This window comes from Sorex fumeus, unplaced genomic scaffold (genome assembly GCF_029834395.1).
Source record: "Sorex fumeus unplaced genomic scaffold, SorFum_2.1 ptg000008l, whole genome shotgun sequence".
In the NCBI taxonomy this organism is placed as follows: Eukaryota; Metazoa; Chordata; class Mammalia; order Eulipotyphla; family Soricidae; genus Sorex; species Sorex fumeus.
In genome coordinates, this window is record NW_026606065.1 from 30,138,161 (window position 1) to 30,158,452 (window position 20,292).

The window sequence follows — 20,292 nt, forward strand, 5'->3', positions numbered from 1 at the left end:
GAAGCCAAACTTATGGGAAAAAACAGTTTTCAAGGAGATCAAAAGAGACAAACCCTCCCCCCAATTAAGAGAGAGAGAGAGAGAGAGAGAGAGAGAGAGAGAGAGAGAGAGAATAGATTTTAGTTAGAAACAGTGATGATAAAAATGCATACCGTACCTGCAGTCCCAATATATAAATCAAGGTCTTGTTTGTGATGGCCAGAGGGCCCAGCACCTGAGCCACCTGGACCCTCGGTATGGAGCAGTAGAACGGGACGAACAGAGCGAACAGGGGCGCCAGGCTGTGCAAACAGATGGAAAGAAATCACAATTACACCAGTGTCCAAAGCCCACGGCAGAGGGACATTCGAAGTAAAACGGCTGAGGAGCAGTCTGTTCCTGTCTGGAAAAGTCTCAGAAACACAGGCTGACCTCCAAAATGTTATATGGGCATCCCATCTGAAACCATTTGGAGTTGGAGTTGCCTATTTCGTGAAAAAACCGAAACAAAACAAAACAAAACAAAAAAAAACCAAACCAAAACAAAAAAAACAACAACCTGCATCCTTGGCCAGTGAAACTCTCACCACCAGCGTTTTTCAGCGACTGTGGTTGAAACGTCAGGTGCGGTGGGGAAAAGCGTCCGCGAGAGCGCCAGGGTCACACTTCCTCCCCGCCAGTTTCACCTCTCTGGCCCAACAAACAAATGAACAAACGCACGGAGTCACGCGCATGGGCAAGACCAGCCCAGGCCAAAGGCAGACACGCAGGCCCTACCTTTCCCTCCCGCAAACTCCCTCCTCCGGCTTAAACTCGGATGCTGCTAGGGGGGTTTCTGGTTTCCTGGCTCTTTGTTTCCCCACCCTCTGTTCTTTTTAGTTTTTGGCCACACCTGGCGATGCTCATGGCTTACTCCTGGCTCTGAGCTCAGGGAACACTCCTGGTGATGCTGGGGGGAACCCGCCCCCGGTCACGTGCAGGGCAAGTACTCTCCCTGCCTTATTGCCTCTTGCTTGGTGGCTTCCGGGGAAGATGAAGCCAGATGCCCCCTGCCCCCTCCAGCTGTCCTCCTATCCCTTCATCTTTGCTGGGAAACTCAACTGGATTCATCTGGACCAAGTCAGAGGCGGCCTGCCAGCACCGTGTCCCTGGCCCCCAATCCCCTGCTGACCCAACACCACTCCACCTGGCCCCGGCCTTCCGTGGGCTCCCTGACAACGTGGTGGTCCTCGGCCGTCACCCGGCATCTCTCTCCTCACTCTAGCGCCCCACAAGTCTTCTGCTCGCTCCAACTGGCACACCCCAGGCCCAGCAAGGGGTCCCTGCCCGGCACACATCGGTCTGGACTGCTCCCCCCCCAACCCCGGTGATGAGGTGTGGCACCTGGACCCAGTGTCCCTCTCGTTGCCCTCTGGGGAACAGAGACTCTCAGCCACGTGTCCTCTTCTGCTGCCCCAAAATTCTGCCCAGCCATCATAGCTGCATCCCTGTCTATGGCTGGGTGTGTGTGTGTGTGTGTGTGTGTGTGTGTGTGTGTGTGTGCGTGCTGGGGCAGGGGTCGCCAGATACCAGGGTCCAGTTGTGGGCTGGGGACAGCCCCGGCTCCAAATACCCACTTTGATCCTCAGACCCTGGGGTGGTCATGCCCTCTCGCCTTCCCTTCCTGCCCGGCACGGAGAACCACCCCTTTCCCATGAGAAAAAGGCCAGAAGTGACCTCCCTCCCCCAGAGGAACATGCCTGGCCCCTCCTGGCTTCTTATGCATTTCTGTTCTCTTGGGATATTTTGATTTGTTTGATTTGGGGGTCACACGTGGCGGTGATCAACAGTTACTCCCGGCTCTACACTTGGGAGTTACTCCTTTGCTCGGAGCATGATATGGGGGCCAGGATCCAGCCTGGGTCAGCTGTGTGCCAGGCAAGCACCGGACCCATTCTACTACCTCTCTGGCCCCTAGAGATGTTTTGATCGTGTTATTAAAAAAAAAAAAAAAAGAAAGAAAAGAAAAAAAAAACCTGCCAAATCTTCTCAACCCAAATTGAACCAAAAACTAAACCCAGTCAAGACATACCGAAAATTGACAGATGCTACCGCATCAATGGCGGGAAATGAGCAAAACTTACGACTGTGTGTGGCCGGGGGTGGGGCCCGGGCTGGGGCCACCCCTGTGGCAAAGACCCCACATCCTGGGGCTGAAGAGGGGTCTGTCAGCTGCAGACGATTGGCACCAACAGCCTGGCCACCCCCGGAGACCTCAGGGAAGGGGAGGGAGTGTGCCCACGACAGAGGGACTGGTGAGGTCTGTCCCAAGCCCGGTTCACTCACCCCCGGGGCTCTCAAGAGCTCAGGCAGCTGCAAGAGGAAGCCAGAGCTCTGTCTGGCGGGACTGTGCCCTCTGCCCCTGACAGAATGGGCGCCAGCCCTGGTGGATTAAGAGCAAGGGAACAGAGACGTATTCTCAAAACAACACCAAAGCGTTGTTTTTTTTTTTTCTTATATTTTTTCCTTTTTCCCCCCACTCCATTCCTCTGAACTTAGCTGATTACGTGTCTTTAAGAATCGTCAGTCTTAAAAATATACAATGATGTAAACCAAGGTCATCTCAACTGAAAAAAGAAAAAAAAAGTACGACTTAGTCATTCTTGGCTTAAAATCGAGCAGAGACACCCCACTCAGAGGGCGAAGATCAGCCACCGAAAGACACAGAAGGACGTCAGCTGGCAGCCGAGGGACAGACCCGGGAATGTCCTCTGTGGGCTGGAAAGCAGAGCAGGAGGGCAGTGACCACTGGGCAAAGGGCCCTGAGGGCTGGTCTCCAGAACTGAGCAGGGGCTGGGGGACTCAGACACTGGTGGGGGGAGGGGCTGTTGGAGTGCTGGATGCACGAACCCCCATCACGAACAGTTTTTCAATCACGGGTGCCTTGGACAGAACAAAACGAGTCCATCAATGAACGACTCATAAAACATTGCTCTCCATCTCCTTGCTGGCTCTGGCCTGCTCCTCGATGACCCCCTGCCCTAGAGGCCCATCCCTGCCCACCCCACATCAAGCCACACCTCAAGTCCCTTCCCCCGGGGACCCCTCCCCCCAACCTTCCGATCCCAGGAGACTTATCCCCCCTCCCCATCTCCTGGGTTAGAATGCATGTGTGGGAGGGGTTTCTGGGGGTGTTGGGGGGGGGGGTCTAGCCTGCTGCTCTGGCCCTGCGTGGACAGGCCGAGTGACTGAATCTCCTGAAGGGGGAAATCGGCACGGAGGAGCGGACCCATCCTTCATAGTCAAGGCTCCTTCCTGAGCTTCCTGCCTTTCCGTGGGATGGGAATTTGTGCTTTTCCCAGACAGGCTCTGGACACTGGACACCGGTCCCCTGGCCACGGAGAGGCCAGTGCTTGGGCGGCGCTGGTGACTCTGGCTGTGAGACACGTTCCTCCAGGAATTCCGCGCACAGCCGCCCTGTTTATATTCCTCCCGGGGTGATGCTGTGACAAGGACCAACCCACGCGACGTCCCACTCGGGTTCCTTTCATTGTGAGCCACAGTGTGACCATGGGGAACTGGGTGTGGTGGGGGGGGGACGCAGCCCCTGGCTGGCGCGCCGACGGGAGGGAAAAAGGGAAGGAAAATTCCTCAGACGCCAGCGGCCACGGGGAAGCGTCCGCGACTGACTCAGGCCCAGACCACACGGCCGCGATAGCAGGGCCCACGTTTCAGATGCCGGTGACCCGGGTCTGGGCTGGAAAATTTCCTCCGCTCTTTGTCCCCACAGAGACTATCATCCTGTTATTAGTCACCGACTGGCCTTTCTCCGGGCCTTATTTTAGCCAGCACCTGTCCTGACACCCGCGGTGGCACCTGTCTGGCTCCGGTTCGGACTGGCCGCGGTCGACTCCTCCAGCCGGGCATCGAGGCCGCACACACAGGAGAGGCGGCAGAGAAGGCTCCAGGCACCTGCTCAGCCCTGCACGCCCAGACAGTCAGGGCGCACCCCCTGCAGGTGCTCAAACACACTCTGGGGAGGGGTGTAGCCCTGCCTTGCCCAGGGTCAGCCAGGGAGCAAATGCCACCCCCCACCACCCCCCGGCCACAGTTGCTTTCCCCCTGTAATAACAACGACTAAGATGTTTAAACAACTTCAGAAGCAAGAGTGGAGCCGCAGGCTGCACCATGGGGGGTGGGGGGGGTGGGGAGAATTTCTTTGCAGTCTTGGCCCTTAGCTCTCTCTGCGCATCCTCGGAGCCCTTCCCAGCACGTATAACCAAGGTTCCCACCTACCACACTCTTAGCAGGGGAGAAGCCCATAGACCCCCCCAGAGACCAACCCCCTTCGGAAAACAACCCAACGTTAGGGCAACAGACAGCGCCCCCTAGGGGCTGGAGAGTACACAGCCGGGAGGGCGCTGGCCTTGCAGGCAGATGACCCAGGTTCAATCCCCGGCACAGACTAGGGTCCTCCAAGCCCGGCAGAACTCCCTGAGCACAGAGCCAGGAGTCAGCCCTGAGCACTGCCGGGTATGGCCCCAAATCTCTAGAGCCCCTCTGTACATCCCCATCATGCCAGAGTCCCAGGGCAGGGTGGCATGGCACCACCTGCCCAATTTGGGACACACCAGTTCAGAAGACCACAGAAAGTTCTAAATGGGTCCGTTCTACCCAGTGGGGAAGACCTTGGGGTTAGGCTGACTGAGTATGGAAGGAAGAGCCCTGGCGTCACAGAATTACAACCCTTCTTGGCCACAGGGTCCAGTTCAAAGGCGCCATCCAACTAAAGCATCTCCACAGGGCAGCTAGGGGCACACCTGGCCTGGAAGACCCTCCCTCTGGTTCACGCCTCCCTCTGGCCTTGCCCCTGCTCTCCGCAGCTGAGAGGTCCGACACGGGCACCCTGCCCCTTGCCTGCTGGGGCTGGGCTGGCATTCCCGCCAGGAGGAAGGGGTCTCCAGAAGCCCCGGGGACTGGCACTTTTATCTATCTGGGTTTTTTTTTCTCTTTTCTTTTTCTTTTTGGGTCACACCTGGCGATACTCAGGGGTTACTCCTGGCTCTGCACTTAGGAATTACTCCTAGCAGTGCTCAGGGGACCATATGTGATGCTGGGAATCGAACCCGGGTCGGCCACGTGCAAGGCAAACGCCCTACCCACTGTGCTATCACTTTTTTTTCCTCTTTTTTAAAAACTCTTTCTACAGGACCCTGGGCAGAAAAGTGCCAGTGTCCCATATGCCTTTCCGTGGCGCCCTCGCTGGTCAGAGATTACGGTTTTCTGACACTTCCAAAGAATTTATTTATTTATTTATTTTGGGGGGGGGGGTGGGAACCTCAGTCTGCATAGAAAAGTTTAGAAAAGTTCCACGAGGTATCAGCAAAGCATAAATTCCACGGGGCTTTTTTGGCAAATGGTTCATACACAGAGATTTAAAAAAAAAAAAAACACCAAAAAAAAAAAAGCTCACAAGCTCACTTCCCATTTGAAAAAAAACCAAGGCAGCACATAAAAGGGTGTGGCGGGGAGGCAGTCCGCTCAGTCAGGGCCGAGCTATCTGAGCTGCAGAGCCAGCGGGCAGCTGCCCGCGAGGTAAGTCCAGAGACGCTGCTTCCCCCCCCCCCCCCCACTATTCCCCCCAACGGATTTCTTTCGTGCTACGGGAAACTTGGGGGCAGCTGGGTAGGGCGTGAGGTCAAAGGCGAAGACTGTGATTCTGCAGCTGCCGTGGGGAGTGAGAACTGTCACGTGTCCCGCGTGGACCCTGGGGGATGGCGGTGTGTGTGTGTAGGGGGGAGACGGGCAGAGCTGATGGGCTATAGTTAAGCCAGGCAGAGGCAACGGGCGCGCCGAAAATATCTGTGCCAGGAAGGCGGGATTGCCCTGGCCGTGGCGGGCAGCCCGGCCAAGGGAAGGAGCGTGGTGACGATGGTGCGGACCACGTGTGGGGTGAGGCGAAATCCCTCCCCCGCCACAGGGAACGGACCCGGGCAGCTGAGCCCTCCCCGTGGGTTTCCTCTGCGCTTTGGGCGTTCGCGGGCTTTCTGTGCTGTCTGGGGAACTGAGAGCAGGAGTAGAGACCCTGGGCGAAGGGCAGAGAGCGGGCGGGCCGGGTCACAGGGGCAGTGCACCCGGCATGGATGGGTCTCAGCAGGACTTCTAGAGGCAGAGCGAGGGGGAGTCGCATGCGGCACTTGGCCAGGATCTCTGACCAGGTGGGGCGGGGAGGGGACAGTGGCTCTGGGCAGCAACGGGGACCTGGGGGCAGGGCATGTATGGGGGGATTCCTTCCCTCCTGGGGTCCAAGGTCGTGACTGTGGGCGGTGGAGCCCCCCTCCTCCTTCCCTCCCTCGCTGCTGCCTCTGCCCCGCGACTCTCGTACCCGTGCTGCCGGCAGGACTGGCTGTCCGTGGGCAGGAAGAGGTGCTGGGGGCTGGGGCCCCTCCCGCACCTCCTCGTGTCTGGCTGACGGCACCGGGCAGCTGCCCACTGAGGGGGGATTCTGGGCAATCCCGTAGGAGCAGGGTGGGCACCAGGTGGGAAGGCAAGCCCCCACCATGGGGGTCCGAAGCAGCAAACTCCTCTCCTCTTAGAGGGGTCTCCCGAGGAGCTGCCACAGCCGAGTGGGGGGGGGGGGGAGGGAGGAGTCAGGCACTGTCCCTTCAGTTCCCTGGGGCCCCCACTAGCTTCTGAACCCAGGGCCTCCGTGGCAGAGGCTCTAACGCATCAGCACGGCGAGCGGGAACGTTTGCTCCACAGCTGCTGGTGCCTGAAAAGCTGCATAGAGACAAATCAGCGAAAGGCCAATCAGCGGTGGGACTCAACATCCCCATCCCCTCGTGGACTCGCCACGAGGGAGCGAGGGGTGACAGGGAGAAAAGGAGCGACACACTCGCGGGAACAGAGGGCTGGGGGTGGCCAGGGGCAGCCGCGTGTACCCGGCCTCCCTTGCTCGATCGGCGGCGAATGTGCCTGGGAACTGGGGTGTCTGAGCCCATAGAGCTGCCCTCCCCACTGAGAGTTCCCCCCCCCGGAACTTGTGGACTTGTGGACCCGTGTGGGAGCTCGGGGTGTGTCCGGCTCTCAGCCCCGACGTGGAGGGTGTGATAGAGCACACAGGGCTGGGCTCTGGGGATGAGCCAGTGCTGTGCGCGTGCTGGTGGGCAGGACCACGCTGCCTGTGGTGCAGGAAGGGGGGGCTGGACCCAGGCTGGTTCCTGCAGTGGCGTGTGGGTGGGATTGAAGCCCCCGAGCCCGTAGGAGCAGCAGCCCAGTGAGGGCGCCTGCCCGTCCCGGGGGGCGGGGGCGGCAGGGGCACTTGGCGAAGTCTCCAGGGCTCAGGAGCGCAGGCAGTCGCGACTCTCTGGGGTGCCATGCGCCCCGTGCCTCAGTGGGGCCAGGGGGCGAAACCCAGACGGGTGAGACCCTTTCCTTTGGGGAGTGAGGGGGCGCCTCATCCTCACAAGGTCCCTTCCCCAGCACCGATGGTGGAGACAGCCCCTGGCCACGAGACTAAAGGTCTCCCCCTCTCCCCTCCTTCTTTCTCCTCTCTCTCTCCTTGTTCTCTCCCCCCTCCCTCTCCCTTTTTGTCTCTCTCCCTCTCTCTATCCCCTCCCGGGTCTCTCTGAGGCAGTCCCAGCTGGTAAGTCAGGAGTGGGGGTGGGGCTCAGTGCCAGGAGGAGGGCAGCGTCCAGGCTGTCCACCCCCAGGCACTGCCCGCCCGGGTTCCCACCAACGGGAGCTGTCAGGGGACCCTGGGATAAAACGCCGCCGCCCTACTCCGAGTGGTCCCTCGAGGGCACGCGTGGCTCTGTCCGGAGAGGGGGCAGGCCACCAGCACGCCACCATCTCAGGCGTGGGGGCCAGCTGGTCTTTCCCGCCAGCCCAGGGCCTCAGGCTGGGGCACACAGCTGCCTCAGGGCATGTTTGTGTTGTCAACCGGAGGGGCCGGCAGTGGTGGGCGGGGAGAGTCCCCCGCTGGGTGTCAGGGGACCAGCCACAGCCCCCCTCAATCTGGGCCACTCTGCCCGCGCCCCATACGCTGGGCGCCCCTTAGCCCCGATGCCCCCATTGTCGCAGAGGCGGGTGAGTGGGGACAGGGCGGCCACGGGCCGAGCACAGTCCTCAGCGACCCGGAGCCTGCGGTGTCTGCATCAGCTCTTCCCGCGGCGTGGCCGGCGCTCCCGGCGTTTCCTCTTTGGGGTGCGCTGTGGTACCCGCCGCGAGACCAACACGGGCCTGGGGCTGCACCATGGACCCGTTCAACTCACAGCTAAGGCCCTTTACCATGGACCCGTTCAACTCACAGCTAAGGCCCTTTGCCAAGGAAATTGCTCGAATTCAGAGCCTCCGCTTTCCAGGGGGATGTTGAGGATTGGAATAGGAACATCAGAGGAAAGGAAACATTTCAGGCATCTCTGAGTAGACACATTAGCGGAAAAGGAAACATTTCAGGCATCTCTGGGGGAAAACTACACGCTAGCCAGCACCGGGGCTTAGAACCGAGTAATGACTCTACTCTCCTTCCGCCACAAGAAAAATTCAAGACATGAACTACTTGGGCGAGGGGATGAGGTGCAGGGGGTCAGCTCGCTGCCTGGCCCCTGCCTGCCCTCGCCCAGGTGAGGCCCCAAGGTTGTGGCCGGGCGGGTCACAGTCCCAGAGCACTGACCACCCTCAAGTTCGGGCCATTTTTTTTTTTTTTTTTTGGTTTTTGGGTCACTCCCGGCAATGCTCAGGGGTTACTCCTGGTTCGGCACTCAGGAATTACTCCTGGCGGTGTTCAGGGGATCATATGGGATGCTGGGATTCAAACCCGGGTCGGCCGAGTGCAAGGCAAATGCCCTACCCGCTGTGCTATTGCTCCAGTGCCCCAGGCCATTTTCTTAGACGGCTCCTAAACAGTCTTGAAGTGCGAGTAAGTGTGCTTGGGTAGCGGGTGGGGGGGAAGGGGCTTACTAAATTTGGTGGTTTTTTTTCTACCCCCCTTCCCGTCTGTGGCTCAAAGAACCTGCCAGCTCATGTCAACATGTCCGGTTATGCAAAAGTGAGGGGAGGGGACGGTGTTGCAAGCGAAGCCATTGACCCGTGATGAATTCTAAACAAAAACTAGGACAGGTTTGGGGGCGGGAGGACTCCTCCGGCCGGACGATGCTCGCTCGGAGGGCGGGCCGGGAGCTCGCCCAGGTTACACAGATCTGACGGCAGCAAGGGGCAGACCCCACCGGCCCTAAGAGCCGGCTGGGGGCAGAGTCTGGGCCGGGTCCCCACAGGAGGGCGAGGGGCTCGTGAGCACTCCACGCTGTCCTGCCTCTCCTCTGCCCTTCGCAGGCTGCCCCAGACTTTCAGCCGGACACGGGGCTTCTGCGTGGGCTGGGCAGGTGCCGAGAACACGCAGGCCGGAGAAACCCAGGGAAAGGCGGCCCAGCCACAGCCCCGGGAAGTGCAGCCCAAGGCGAACGCCCCAGGCTGCCCCCTGGAAAGCATGAGCAGAAAGTGGGTCGGGCGGGTGAGGGCCTGGCAGTGAGGTCACAGAGGCAGTGGTCATCCCGGCCAAGGGAAGGGGGGGCGGGCTGAAGGCAGGACGGGGGCCGAGATGCCATGCAACGGCAGGGGCCACTGGATGTGTCCCAGCAGATGTCTGCAGAACAAAGGAACCCCCAGAGAGAGCTGGGCTCGATGCCTGGGGACAGGGAGCCCGGGGGGGGGGGGGGAACGCCCCCCAGCTGGTACTGGCTGAGGACCAGGACACCAAGGATACAAGGGGTTTCTCCTTGTCCGGGGGGAGGGGAAGTGACTAACATGACAGTGCTCAGGGGCTGGGGGAAACGTGGTGGAACGCGGGTTCCCAGAACCCAGGCCTGACCCAGTGGCCGGGGAACTCAGCCTGTGCTGCTGGCCGCCTCCACGCAGTGTCTGTGGCCGGGTTCAGGGCAGAAAGCCCCGGGCCTGCCTCGCTCACAGCTGGGCACAGGGCGGGCGGGGGAGGCTGGGGGGCCATGACCAGGGCCAGGGCTCACCAGGGGGAGAGACACAGGTGACCACTGAGGCTGGGTGAGAGGATCTGGCAGAAGGGCCGCCCTGCAGCACGAGTTTCTGGAGATACACAAAGACACACAGACACACACATGCACAGACGCACAGACACACACATGCACACACACAGAGACACACACATGGAAACACAGAAACACAAACATGCACACACACATGCACAGAGACACACACATGCACACAGAGACAAAAACACACACAGAGAAACAGACACATGCACACACAGACACACGCACACAGACACACACATATGCACACAGAGACAAACACACGTGCATACCCACATATGCACACAAACGCATGCATGCACACATACTCACGTGCACACACACACACACACACACACACACATTTCTCCCACAGACTTGTCACTCATCTCCCAGGCAATTCAGGTTCAGTGTTTAAGAAAAACACGAAACCTTGAATCCGGTCACCACGGAAGAGAGGGTGTGTAGGAGGCCACATGAGCCCTGTCTGTGGGGGGGGGGAAGGGTCGTGGCCAAGGGCTGCTTTTCCTCAGCACCTTTCTCGGCTGCACTTTCCCCTCGGGGCATCACCCTGGCACGGAGAAGGCCACGCGCCCACCTTCCACGGGACAGTCGGTCGTTCCAAAGGGCAGACGGGGCATGGGGGGGCCCAGGCAGCTTCGAGACCCCGGACTCTCCTGTGCCCTGGCAGTCACACTTAGCTCTGGAAGGGACACTGGACACTCGCCCCCACCCCCCCCCACCCGCCCTCACCAATCACGCCGGGTCACACAGGCCCCCGGGGCCTCTTCCTGAGGTGATGTCCTGGAAGAAGACCGAGCATGGTCAAGAAAAACAAGAAAACCATTTTTCACGGAAATTAGACCCAAAAGAAAAAAAAAAGTCTGCCCCCGAGGCACGAGGCTTGCCGGGACCGTGCCTCTCCCCAAGCCGGGCTAGTTCTCGGAAAGATATTTCTCACAAGGGACCTTTCCCGGCCAGCTGGGTCCAACCTCACTTTCATCCCACACTTAGGATACCCATGGTTTGAGGGGGATGGGGCTTGCGTCACACCTCGGGATGCTCACGGGGCTCACGGGGAAGGCTGGGGATTGAACCTGAGCCGGCTGCGTGCAAGGCAAATGCCCTTCCCGCTGCCCTATCTCTCCAGCCCCTACAATTCCCATGATCTTGCTGACAATCACTCCATTTTCATCTCCTGATGCAAACGATAAATCCTGTAGCATTGTTTTATCTGTTCCGGGAATTTTCGCAATCATCTTAATTTTCTTCTGCTTTCTAGATTTTTGCATGCTGTATTTAATACTTTTCCTATTTTTCCTTATTTTGCCCTTTTCCTAGTTTTCCTTATTATTTTTTTAAATGAAAGCTTCCCGGACTGGCTCCTTCTCTTGCAGAATTCTTCACCTGCATGCATCTCACTTTCAGCACACAGGACTTCTGTCATTCGCTTCTATGCACGGGAATAGTGATTTCTCAACCTGTGAGTCCCTGACAAAGATCAGAATTCTAACCTGGAGGGTGTTTTTTTTTTAAGCCTCTTCCTCCTCCCCTCCCCCCACCTCATTCTGCATCTTTTCCGTGCTCCATCGGAATGGGGTTGCACTGTTGCCAGGAGAATCTGAGCTGAATATCTTCTTGAAAGCTCTGAGGGACATGGATGGTGTCCCTGGGCACAAACCCCCTAAGACCCGCCCCCTACATCTCCATGATGTGACACATTCTAAGAGGTGCGTGTTCAGCGCTCTCGCTGTGGTTGTGGCTTTGTGGAATGAGTGCTGACAGTTTCGTACTTCCTGTGGACAGCCCCAGTCCGGGAATGCGGATTCCACGTGAAGGCGGTTCTTTTGTCCTGTTAACCTCCGCCTCCCCCTGGGCTGGGGTCAGCCTGCCACTTGCTCTGTGGTGCCTTCGACTACCCCAAGTGACTCTGACTGATTAGCTCTTTGACGCTGCACGGGGCGCTCTTAAAAAAGAAAAAAAAAATTCCCAGCTGTTGGTCTCCGGCTTTTAATAGGCGAGTTGGAGGCATTCCATTTCAGGGGGACCCACCTCCGCTCCCCATTCCAGGCTGCTCTCCCCACAGTCCCCTCCCGTAAGGTCTTCCCTCTATTAATAACAACCTGCACTTTCACTTCTGCTCGCTGACACCTGAGGGACTTCCTGATTTACTTATACCTACGGGTGACCTGAGCACCGCACACGGAGCCCTGCTGGAACCCAACTGCACCCCCCAGAGAACCACCTGTGTCCACCAGTGCCCAGGAGTGAGGCTGTTAGAGCAAAGCCAGCAGAGACCCTCAGGGCTGGGGGATGGGGCTGCGGCAGCCGGCGAGGGTGGGCATGGGTTCCCTTAACAGACACCACCCAGCATCCTGGTTCTCATGGAGACCCTGCCCTCACTCAGGTAACTTTCTCATGAGATCTGGTCAGAAAAAATGATGCAGAAGTTCTTTGTCTACTGAACATAACCTCACGGAATCAAGGCTCTGTTCTTCTAGACATTTGGCAAAGATTTCCCTCATCTATGGAGCTGCTGTTTTTTTTCTGTTTGTTTGTTTTGTTTTGAAGCCATGCCAGGCAATGCTCAGGGGTCACTCCTGACTCTGCATTCAGGAATTACTCCTGGCAGTGCTTGGGGGGGCTTATGGGATGCTGGGGATCGAACCTGGGTCGGCTGCGTGCAAGGCAAATGCCCTACCCGCTGTGCTATCGCTCCAGCCCCCTCATCCATATGGAGTTTTGTTTACTGGAGTTTGCCACTTTTCAGCATGGGGCTTGAAGCCTTTCGTTTCTGTGACAAGAAAGGGGCTACCGGGAATACCACTGTCTGCCAGGACAGTCTATAAGCCAACAAGGAGTGATCACAGGAAACCTGGGGCACTGTGGAGTGTCTGTACCCTCAGGGCTACTCACAAGACACCCCAAGCCCTCGGCATTGACACATGCTTCCCAGAGTCACACACAGATCTTTCCTGGGAGGTCGGAAATGGGCCGAATTAGTTATATGTCAATTATGCCTCAAAAAAAAAAATCCACAAGGGAGATGCGGGTTCTGCTCTTCCACCAAGATGCTAGGTGAAGGAAGAGCCGCGCAGAGACACCTGAGGTTCTCCACGACATGCACAGACGTGGGATGGGACAGGGACGGAGGCCCGGCATGTCTGTTAAGGGGATGCTTCTGCGGAAGGCAGCAACGGCTCTTCTTTCTCTTTCATGTTTCTCTCTTTTTGTGGTGGTTGCCACGATCATTGTCATTTTCTTTTACTTTTATTTATTTTTGCTGGGAGGGGGGGATGTCACCCCCGGCGATGCTCAGGGTTCCCTATAGGATGCCGGGGGTTGAGCGTGGGGGGGTGGGCGAGCTCCCTCCTGCTGTTCTCTCACTCAGCTCTTCACCCTTTGTGACTGAAGAAGACGAACTTTCGGTTCCTAGCGGGGGCTGAGCTTGCTACTCAGCCTCTTCTGGTTAACACAAATCAGATCCCTGTGTGGAGTCCATGCTTCATGACACAGACCTGAAACTGATTTCATTTCCTGGCACTGATAACTCATTTGACACCAAAAAAGAAGCAAGAGAAAAAGAAAAATAATAAAGTTCTAAGTGAAATTCAATTTCCAAGCCACCGTTTTACGCTTTCTAAAACCTGAGGGGCTGCTCCCCAGGATTTAATTATAAACCAGATGATGATTCAGAAAAGGGGACAGGGACAGACTTGTCCCCAAGCCCGTGAGCCCTATTTAAGTGGCTCTGTTTCTTTTGCCCGTTGGCGTTGCCAAAAACCATCAAGGCCCAAGAGTGAAGGACTCTCTGCTCCTTCTGGCAGCCCCGGTTTCAACAGTCACCTATCAGATAGGGATCTTTCAGGTTATAGATGCTTTTGTTTTTGTTTTTGCTTTTTGGGTCACATTCTGCGATGCACAGGGGTTACTCCTGGCTTTTCACTCAAGAATCACTCCTGGCGGTGCTCAGGGGATGACATGGGATGCTGGGAATCGAACCCAGGTTGGCCGCATGCAAGGCAAATGCCTTCCCTACAGTGCTATTGCTCCAGCCCCTCAGATTATATTTTGAAAAGCTCGCTTGACAGAAGGTACTTCCTCTTTACTTCCTCTTTGCTTGGAGTGACACGCGCTTTTGGTTTTTGTCCCCCCCCCCCCGGGGTCACCCCCAGTGGTGCTTGGGGCTTGAGGGGGCGTACATGGTGCGGGTACAAATCCCGGGTCAGCGGCCAGTGCTCTCCCCACCGTGCCCTGTCCCCGCGGGAGCTCCCCCTCCGCCTTGCCCCCGGTGCTTGTCATTGAGTGTAACCGTCTGGCTCTTCCGCAGAGACACCGTGGCCCGCGCCTGGCCTGACGCCGAGATGGACCCCAACCTCACCGCGCCCGTGGTCGGTGGTGACTGCGACCTCTACGCCCACCACGGCACGGCCAGGGTGCTCATGCCCCTGCACTACTGCGCCGTCTTTGCCATCGGGCTGCTGGGCAACGCGCTGGCCCTGGTGGTCATCGTGCAGAACCGCAAGAAACTCAACTCCACCACGCTCTACTCCACCAACCTGGTGGTGTCGGACATCCTCTTCACCACGGCCCTGCCCGCCCGCATCGCCTACTACGCGCTGGGCTTCGACTGGCGGCTGGGCGAGGCCCTGTGCCGGGCCACGGCACTGCTCTTCTACATCAACACCTACGCGGGTGTCAACTTCATGACCTGCCTGAGCGTGGACCGCTTCGTGGCCGTGGTGCACCCGCTGCGCTACAGCAGGATGAAGCGGGCGGAGCAGGCCAAGGGCGTCTGCGTGGGGGTCTGGCTGCTGGTGTTCGTCCAGACCCTGCCGCTGCTCGTCAGCCCCATGTCCAAGCGCGAGGGCAACCGCACCACGTGCATGGAGTACCCCAACTTCGAGGAGACGCCCGCGCTGCCCTGGGTGCTGCTGGGCGCCTGCCTGGTGGGCTACGTGCTCCCGCTGGCCATCATCCTCTTCTGCTACTCCCGCATCTGCTGCAAGCTCTTCCGGACCGCCAAGCAGAACCCGCTGAGCGAGCGGTCGGGGGTCAACCGGAAGGCGCTGCACACCATCGTCTTCATCATCGTGGTCTTCGTGCTCTGCTTCACGCCCTACCACGTGGCGCTGGTCCAGCACATGGTGCGGAAGCTGAGCACGCCGGGCCCGCTGGGCTGCGGCCCCCGGTACTCCTTCCAGCTGGCCCTGCACGTCACCGTCTGCCTGATGAACTTCAACTGCTGCATGGACCCCTTCATCTACTTCTTCACCTGCAAGGGCTACAAGCGCAAGGTCATGAAGATACTCAGGCGTCAAGCGAGCGTCTCCATCTCCAGCGCCGCGCGCTCGGCCCCCGAGGACAACTCGCGAGAGATGACGGACACCCAGACCATGGTGCACTCCAAGTCTCTCAACGGCGGCAAGTGAGGAAGGAAGGAGTGGCCGAGGCCACGTCGCAGGGGGGCTGGAGGGGCAGCCCTTGGGGTTCGAGGGCACAAGGGCTGGCAAGGGGGACTGGAGGGGCAGCCCTGCGGGTTTGAGGGCACAAGGGCTGCCCCACGTCCAACTTATAAACGCCTTTTGTGCCGGGCAACCCATTTCTGACTTTCAAACTTGGAAGCCAACAGATACTTTGGGGCATTTTTCACACGCCGGCGAACAACGTGAAACACCAACGCTTTTGCCGTTTTCTGTGCTGGAGAACAATGATGACAAAAGCAAGATCCTACTTTGGAAATAAAAATCTGACGGTGAAAGAGAAATGATTCCAATGACTCAGGATAAAAAGAAAAGTCCACCGTCAGCGAAAAAACTTATTCATTAATACATCCTGCTGATAAACTGGCCAAAGCCAGAAAGACTGTGAAGATGGTGTAACTGTCCATGTAAAAAAAAAACCCATCAAAATGTTAATACTGTAATATAGTTTTCAATATAGTTAACGTTATTTCTTTGACCTGTGTTTCCTTGTTCAAAGAAACAGAGACTTCATCTCTTTAAAGACACCAGCTCTTGTTTTTATTTTGTTCTGGACCACTTTGCTTTTCAAAGAACTTTTCTGAAATAAAGGGATGCTGTAGGCAGGCACCTGTCCCTCTGTGCTCACGGTCAGTTAGGGGCAGAAGGTCACAGGGAGATGGCAGGCACGGGGACACGTTCTGGAGAGCAACCACAACCACAGGGGAGGAAGGCGCCGAGCCCTTCCCTGACAGCAAAGACTGAAACCAGGCACCATGCACAGAGCACAGTGGGTGGCGCTCAGCTGCCCAACTCTTCTTGGGAATCACACACACACACACACACACACACACACGCGCGCGCACACACACACACACACACACACACACACGTCTGCTTTGCCCTGCTTCTCCAGGAGATATTTCCTTGGTGAGGGCGGGTTGCTAGGCCCCTGTGTCTGTGTTTCAAGAGCCCGGGATGTGAGTGCGTGCGCTTGAACGGCGTCTTGGTTCTGAGAACGCCCAGCCGCCCATCCACAGCTGCGTTCGTTAGCAACACACCAGCTTTGAGCACTGAACATAAACAAGAACGCTTCCCTGTGAGCCAGCCGGCATGGGCGCCCAGAGCGAGAGCGAAGCTGACCTGGCTTCAATTCCCAGTGCCCCATGGGGGCCCCTGAGCACCGCCAGGAGTGATCCCTGAGTAGAGAGCCAGAGTCACCCCTGAGCATTGCTGGGTGGGCGCCCCGCCTCTCCCAACAGAGCCAGACTGCAGGTCTTCATTCGGGTTCATTCCCTGGAAACGTTTTCTTCTTTTTTTTTTTTTTTTTTGTTTTGGGGCCCCAACCACTGGTGCTCAGGGCTTACTCCTGGCTCTGCATTCAGGGTCACTCCTGCATACTTGGGGGACCCTATGGGATGCCAGGGATGGAACCCGGGCACCACCCACTGTACTCTCTCTCTGTCCCCTCCGGGTAGGACTTTCAGTTTCTAAGCAAATTCATACCCTCAGCTGAGCTGCCGGCACAGGACACGCATCCCACACATGAGAGACCTAGGGCTTGGTCACCTCCGCCCGGGGTGAGGGCAGGGTCTCAGGGCTGTTCCATCAGTTTCCGGGGACCCATCTCAGGGAGCGGGAAGGACGGAACCCCACATTCCGGTCAAGAGGTTGCCTGACGTAGGTCACTGGAGCTGGATCCAGAAGAGAAGTTTCTCGGGAGATCAAAGGGCACCAGCATGAGAGCTTCCTCTCGGATACGGGCTGGGGCTTGCCGGATGGGGCCAAGGGTGTCCTCGGCGTGACATCCTCCTGCGTGTGGGAACGGGAAGCTCGGGTGTGCTGAGCCGTCTACTTCCTCCCTGGTACCACCAAGGAGTCTATCCAACGCCAGCCACCAGTACTATCAGAGCAAGCCAACGCTAAGCCTATCTCCAGCTTGTCTTTAAAAACAAGTAAATAAACATCAACTTCAAAAAGCAGGCGGCTGGAGAGAGAGTGAGTCCAGGAGCTGAGGCATTTGTTTGACTGCTATCACCCCATAGGGTCCCAGGGGCCCTGCCAGAAGTGATTCCTGAGCACAGAGCCAGGAGTCAGCCCTGAGTCCTGCTGGGGGTGGTGATAAATAGAACCCCGAAACCCTTCACAGAAACCCCACCTCCCCTGCAGAGAAACCGGCCCTTCTGGCCTTCACAGGCCTCCTCCGCCCCACGCCCCCTCCCCCCCCACCCGGGCCTGGACCATTCACGGAACGGCAGCAGGTGAGGAGGGCCAGGGCTGAGTTGCAGCTTCTACAGAGCAGAGGAGGGAGCCAGACATACGGACACGCCCCTGACAGACACCCTTCAGGCTCGACCCGGAAAGCCGTTCTGGACTCCACGAGGCCCAGGAGAGACTTTTATTTATTTATTTTTTTTGTATTATTTAAATCTTTATAACGTCATTCAAACTTGCTGAGTGTTCCGATGCACGGCTTAGCCTGCGTAATGTTCTCTGAAGGCACAGAAGAATGTATATTCGCCTACTATGGGGATGGGAAGCCCTGCTAGTATGTAAATAAAACAAACAAACACTGTCCTCCTGTTGTTCATCGATTTGCTCGAGCAGCCCAGTAACATCTCCATTGCGAGACTTTTTGTTAGTGTGTTTGGCATATCGAATATGTCACAGGGAGCTTGCCAGGCTTTGCCGCGTGGGTGAGTTACTCTCGGTAGCTTGCCGGGCTCTCCGAGAGGGGCGGAGGAATCGAGTCCGGCTCAGCCGGGCTGGCTGTGTGCAAGGCAAACGCCCTACCGCTGTGCTATCACTCCAGCCCAAGTGGTATATAAATAATATATTAAAACTTAAAGCCAATCTAAAGCAACTTATCGTTAAACACCATTAACATCTGATACTTGCAATTTCGATTAAAGTGTGCTTGGATCATCTTTGCCCGGAGGTGGAACTTGTTCTGAGATCAGATGAGTTCTCCGCTATTATTTCTCTAATTATTCTTTGCTTTTCCACTTTTTCCCAGGAGAGACTTTTATGAATGATTCAAAAGTGACAGGGAGTCGGGAAAGCTCCTTGGGCTAAGGTGGAGGCTCCCAGATCAGCCTCCGCTTCCCCACTTTCAGTCTGATAGTGAAAAGGACCGCTCGGTGGGCTCGAAAGAGAAGCCAGGAGCAGGCAAGCTGGGCGTTGCAGCCGGGTGACAGTCCCTCCGCCCGCTGCCGCTTAGAGCGGGCGCCTCCCGAGGATCCCACTGCAGCCGGGATGCTTTCTGCTGGGGAAACACTGGCTATTTTGAGAGGCCAAGGCAGCGTCCCCGTAAGTCAGTGAGAAAGCCCCTGGCCAACTCAGAAAGGGGAAGCTGAAATTAGCTCTGAAACTAGCCCCAGGAGGGCCTGACCCACGGGCCTGGGGGAGCTGCCCAGGTAAGCAGGAAGCGGTGGACACACTTTTGCGAAGGGGCCCCGGCCAGCTCAGGAAGGCAGGGCACCCAGGGAGCTCGTGCCCTGCACTCCCAGCAATGCACCACTGCTGGGGAGACTCCCGATTTCTCTCCAACAGAAAGCTCCAGCCACTGGGAAACCACTGTCACGGTCCCCTTTCCCTTCCTTTCCTCACTGGCTTCTGGGTCACACCCGGTGGGGTTGGGGGCTGACTCCTGGCTCTGTGCCTGGAGGAACAATCTTGGTCATTCTTGGGATGAGCCCGCGGGGGTGCTGGGTTCAAATCCGGCTCCCAACAGGCAAGGCCAGCGCCGTAACCCCTGTGCTCCCGACTTCTCTGAGCACTCGACGGGCAGCCCCCCCCACCCCACCCAAGGAAGTCCCTCCCCAAGAGGAACACTGCTGCTCAGGCAAAGGGCGACAGTCACGGGGGGGGCGGGGCGGGGGGGCATGTCCTGGATAAATGCACGGGGGTTGGGGGGTTGACAGTCCACTTCCTGAGGCTCCCTAAGCCTGGGAGACGCCCCCACCACCACATGGGAAGTCAGCTCGACACCTTCCTGCAGGATGCGGACCAGGACATTGGGGCTTCGGAGTGAAGGGGGAGCGCTGAGGCTTGTGCCATCGTGGCCCGTTTCCATGGGATGTTGTTTGGGGGCCATGCCCGGCGGTACTCAGGGCTGACTCCTGGCTCTGCACTCAGGGATCACTCCTGGAGGGGCTCGGGGCAGCCCATGGGACGCTGGGCAGATGGAAACTGGGCCAGCCGCGTGCAAGGCAAATACCTGCCCTGCTGTCAGCTCTGGCCGACAGGGCCCGTTGCATGTGAGGAAACGAAGCCCAGAGCAGCTGAGCTAGTGCCCAAGGTCACACAGCGGGTGAGCAAGGCAGCAGGCAGGCAGTCAGCACCAGCCAGGGACCTCGAGCTTCACTTTTCTGTTGGGTTTTTCTGTTTCCCCCGTCCCCCTCTCCCCCCACCCCTCCCCGGCCATGCTCAGGGTTGACACCTGGCTCTGTTCTCAGGCATCACTCCTGGTGGAGCTCGGGAGGACCCTAGAGGGTGCCGGGGATGGAACCCAGGCTGGCTGCATGCAAGGCAAGCGTCCTCCCCGCTGGACTATCCCTCCGGGCCCCGCGAGCTTCACTCTTAAGCAGTCTTGGCTCTTACCGCTCTCACAGAGCCCCACAGGAGGGCAGCGTACAGCCTCGCTCCTGGGGAAGCAAAAGCCCTTTCTTCTGGCCAAGCCCTTTCTTTGGGTGGGGGTGGGGGAAAGCGACACACAGTGCAGGACGGGGTCTCCAGCACTCCAGGTGCCCCCCCCCCCAGCCCTAATCCCCACTACCAGCCAGGGAGCATCCCACACCTGTAAGCAGCCTCGAGACCGCTGGGCTAAT

At 57.9% G+C, this 20,292-nt stretch overlaps 2 protein-coding genes across 2 annotated transcripts in view; one reads left to right on the forward strand and one right to left on the reverse strand.

Moving 5' to 3' along the window:
* The window catches only part of UBAC2 (UBA domain containing 2), a 103,147-nt gene that overhangs the window by 28,348 nt on the left and 54,507 nt on the right, over positions 1-20,292 (reverse strand). The window contains exon 5 of the mRNA XM_056109703.1: positions 158-281. Within this exon, the coding sequence (XP_055965678.1) occupies positions 158-281 (124 nt within the window). The remainder of the gene's footprint in view (positions 1-157; positions 282-20,292) is intronic.
* Positions 14,366-15,433, forward strand: GPR183 (G protein-coupled receptor 183). Its single transcript, XM_056109935.1, has one exon. It carries the CDS (start codon positions 14,366-14,368, stop codon positions 15,431-15,433), a length of 1,068 nt encoding a protein of 355 aa, XP_055965910.1.